At 56.4% G+C, this 4,038-nt stretch overlaps 1 protein-coding gene across 1 annotated transcript in view; it reads right to left on the bottom strand.

Annotated features, from left to right (window-relative positions):
- Nucleotides 1–4,038, bottom strand: part of RYR1 (ryanodine receptor 1) — a 94,234-nt gene that overhangs the window by 43,293 nt on the left and 46,903 nt on the right. Inside the window, exons 50-56 of the mRNA XM_027855298.1 lie at nucleotides 3,770–3,910; nucleotides 2,759–2,922; nucleotides 2,535–2,613; nucleotides 2,128–2,217; nucleotides 963–1,106; nucleotides 797–874; nucleotides 211–286 (exon numbers count right to left, since the gene is read on the bottom strand). Of these exons, the coding sequence (XP_027711099.1) occupies nucleotides 211–286; nucleotides 797–874; nucleotides 963–1,106; nucleotides 2,128–2,217; nucleotides 2,535–2,613; nucleotides 2,759–2,922; nucleotides 3,770–3,910 (772 nt within the window). The remainder of the gene's footprint in view (nucleotides 1–210; nucleotides 287–796; nucleotides 875–962; nucleotides 1,107–2,127; nucleotides 2,218–2,534; nucleotides 2,614–2,758; nucleotides 2,923–3,769; nucleotides 3,911–4,038) is intronic.

Here is a 4,038-nt window from a genome sequence, read left to right as displayed (position 1 = left end):
CCTCAGAATGAGAACCATCCCAGGGAGTGTGGGGGTCCTCAGAAGTGGGAGATATAGGGGAGATCTGGGGGTCCTCAGAGTGAGAACCATCCCAGGGAGTGTGGGGGTCTCCAGGATTGGGCATTCTCAAAACTGGAGGATCTGGGGGTAACCAGAGCAGGGCATCCCCAAGAAATAGTTGGGGGAAGGGGCCCCAGGGTTGGGCCTCACCCTTGGCCTCTAATTCCTGCTTTTTCTTCCTCCCCCACGTGTTGTGGTAATTCTCAGCCAGTTGTTCAGCCATGGCCTGCAGGGAGGTGGCATGGGGAAGCTTCAGTCTCAGGACTGGGCTTTGTAGGCACAGGTCTAGCGTCACTTTGTCTCCCCTCCCCCATCTGGCGCCACCCACCCTCACCCCAGGACAAAGTCCTTCTAACAATAAAACTCCTGTTTCTAGACACAGGCCCCACTCCTATTCTTAAGGTCCGGGGATCAAAGGGTGGATGTCCCCAGCAGCCCACCAGAGCTGGGGGGGGGGGTAGCCAGAACTCCTGAGTGAGGATGCAGCCAGAGATCACGGGGGGGGGGGGGGGGGAGGTACAGCCAGAACTCATTAGAGGAGAGGAATGTAGGCAGAACTGATCAAGGGAGGGGGTGCAGCCAGAGCTCATGGCGGGAGGGGCGGGGGATGCAGCTGGAGCTCGCCAGGGGAGGGAGATGCTAGAACTCGTTGGGGGGGTGCTGCCGGAGCTCACCGGGGTGGGGATGCAGTCAGAACTCAGATAGGAGCATTGGGAAGGGACTCAGGGTGTCTCACCTGCAGTTCCCGGGACAGGGTGACACAGCTGAGGTCTGGAGGCTGGGGATTATAGCCCTCCCTCGGGTCATAGGTGGCCTGAGAATGGGAGAGAGGGGCTGCTCAGAGCTAGGGAAGGGTGAGTCAGTGCTGCGTGGGTCTCAGCCCAGCTCCCCACTCCCCTTACCGGGGCATTCTGGGAGATCTTGCGCGTCTTGGTTTTCTTCTCTCCCTTCTCCTCCTCACCCTCACGTGCTTTCTCCACTGTCCATTCCCAGGCGATCATGGCCTTCAGCGACTCCTTAATAGGCCACCGGTAAATCTCCTTGTCCTGGGGTGGGGTGGGGGTTAAGGAGGAGGAAGGCATGTGATCAATAGTCTAGGGCAGGGACTGCCTCGTGGTGGGGAGAAGGAGATCCATGCACACAAGGCCCCAGGATAAGAAACCAAGGTTGGTTGGGTTTCTCAACTAGAAAGAAGAAATGGGTGAGCACAGGAGCCAACAGAGGACCTCAGAGAGACCAGGCCCAGCTCCCTGAGCATTCCGACAGACCCCTGGCAGAAGGTTTGAGTGTGAGACATCTGGACAATCCGTACCTTAACCGCTATTTGTAAGTCAGCGTGGGGGTAATGTAAAGAACATTGAATTTGGAGCTGGAGGACCTGGGTCTGAAGCTTAGCCCTTCTACTATTTATGTGAAGCCTTGGCAAATAATGTCACTCTCCTAGGCCTTGGTTTTGTCCTCTTTAAAAGGTGGAAGGAGGGGCTGGATTAGGACCTCTAAATTTCCTTCCAACTCTCTCTCTCTTTTTTTTTTTTTTTGTGGTGAGGCAATTGGGGTTAAGTGACTTGCCCAGAGTCACACAGCTATCGTGCCACCTAGCTGCCCCCCAACTCTTAATCTATGATCTGATTCCTGCTTCCCCCCCAGTCTGTCTTTCTCACCCTTCCATCTGCATCCTTGGGAATAGGTGAGGGCCCTAGAAACCATAGTCAATCTGAGACATGCTAATCCTGGAACAGTGGGGGCCTTGGTCACAGCTGCAGGTGTCTGGAGCTAGAAGGGAGGAGGCTGGTTTCTGGGGGGCCCAGGACAGGAGAGGTGGAAGATTTGGGGAGCCAGTCCCAGGAGCCAAGTAGTGCTACATGGGTAAGAGAACATTCTAAGGAGATGCCCCTAAACAGGACTGCGGGTCTGAGTTCATGCTCAGTATTACTGGCTAGGGCTGGGGGAGAGTCTGAATACGGAAGTTGGAATGGCATCATTGAGAGGTGAGCAGGGGTCAAGGTTGGCACCTGGGGTCTAAGACTAGGGTACCAGGGCCTAAGTTGGGGCTGGGGGGTTGGGCACCTTTTCTGAGAAGGTCTTGTAGGGCCGAAGCATGTGGTGGGTCTTCAGCTCCTCGTCAATGTTCTCCCCAAACGTCCAATTGTTCTGAATCTGCAGAAGAACAAACGTCAGTCCAGGCCCCTGTCCATTGGGAGCCCAGGGCCCTGAGGAGGGAGCCTTCTGGAGGGGCGGGTTGTTTGGCTGGACATCCCCAAGGGGATCCTTGATTCCTTCCCCCTTGTTGGGGTCCCAGGGAGAAGGAGCTGGGTAGGGAGTGGGTCTTCGAGTCCCAGAGAAGAGCTGAAGGAGCCCCTGAAAGTTAGATTGGAGGGGTCCCAGGGAGGGTTTGAGACGGTGTGGAGGAAGGCTTTGGGGGAGGATGGAGGAGCATCTGGGGGCTGGGGGCTGGAGAAACCTGTTGCCAGCACCTTGTCAAATGCCCACTTCTCATGTGTATATTCTGCAAACTTGTTGATGAAGGAGTCGAGTTTCTCAGGAATGATCACACTGAGGGTGGGAAGAGAATGGTAAATGGGATGGGGTTTGAAGGAATCTGGGATGCCCAGAGACATGCCCCCAGCCCCAGCTTTTCTTCCCCCACACTCCCAGCCCAAGGCCTCCCCTCTTCCTTCCACGCCTGAGACGGCCTCACTTGAGCGTCTCCACGGGCCGAGGGTCAAAATTGCCTTCTGCGTCCACACTGGCCTTTTTCTCGGCCTTGGAGGAATAGGAGGCATCCACATAGTCTGGGGGCAGGGCCCCTGCGATGGCGCACAGACACGGCATGGACATGCGGTAGAGTTCTGGGTCATATTTCTGTAGGGGCCCAAGGGGTCACTGTGAGGCCGGAGCCCCAGCTCTGCCCAATGCCCGCCTGCTCAAAGCAGGGAGGGGGAAGCCTGAGTTGTACCTCCCTGAGATGCCCTCCTCCCTACAGCCAGGATCCCCGAGTCCCCAGCTCACTCAGTGACTCCTACCCCTATCCCCACACCCAGGAGCCCAGAGCTACATCCTCCCAATACCCTTCTCTTCCCCTAAACCCTCAGACTTTGGAACCCAACAGATGCACTGCCTCTTCCCTGAGACCCCCCCCGCCACATACCCTAACAGTAAGCACGAGCAAACACCCAACACCTTGGGAATGCAAGCCCTCGCGGACCAGCAGCTTCAAATTCCCACACCCAACAGCCCTGAAGACAACATTCCCTAAACGTTCAAATTTCCAAGACCGTCAGATAAAATACTCTCTCTTTTCTGGCTTCTTCCATGAACCCCAGATCCAGGGAGGCTGAACCCTCAAATGATCTCAACACACATCCCAATTCCTCAAACCTGATGGACACCCTCCCTTCTTCCCTGCACCCGCACGGTTCAGGGACCCCATTCCCCCTTCATGCTCCCAACCTGCTGAACTCTAGGAGTCTTGCCGGCTGTCTTTCTGGGTCCCCACTGCTTCCTTCCCCCACCTTGCTTTCAGAACTCTTGCCTCCCTCTTGAGCCCCCCATAACTCAGGGTTGACACTCCCAGCCCACTGTCTTCCCACTCACCATGCCCCCACATCTTGGGGTCCTTGCCATTCCACTGGTTTCTTCCAGGAGCCCTCCCCCAACTTTTGATCCCTTGCCACCCCCCAGCCCATGGCCTCCCCTCTTGGGCCCTCACCTTGTGGGCCAATGACTCAAAGATGCCCCAGAAAAGCTTGCGAGTCAGATGCAGCTCCTCCTCAGAGGTGACTCCGTAGTTGGCCCAGCCCGTGGGGAGGCAGTAGTACTTCCAGCAGCGCTCATAGTGATTGGTCAGGAGCTAGGGAGGAAGGAGGGAAGGAGGGAAGGAAGGGAGGAAAGAAGGAAGGAAATGAGGGAGGGAGGAAAGAAGGAACAAAGAGAGGGAGGAAAGGGGGAAAGAAGGAAGAAGGAGAGGGAGGGAGGGAG

The sequence above is a fragment of the Vombatus ursinus genome, unplaced genomic scaffold (assembly GCF_900497805.2).
Source record: "Vombatus ursinus unplaced genomic scaffold, bare-nosed wombat genome assembly UNPS02010822.1, whole genome shotgun sequence".
Classification (NCBI taxonomy): domain Eukaryota; kingdom Metazoa; phylum Chordata; class Mammalia; order Diprotodontia; family Vombatidae; genus Vombatus; species Vombatus ursinus.
The sequence above is the reverse complement of the archived record's forward strand: the minus strand, read 5'-3'. Positions and strand labels throughout refer to the sequence as shown.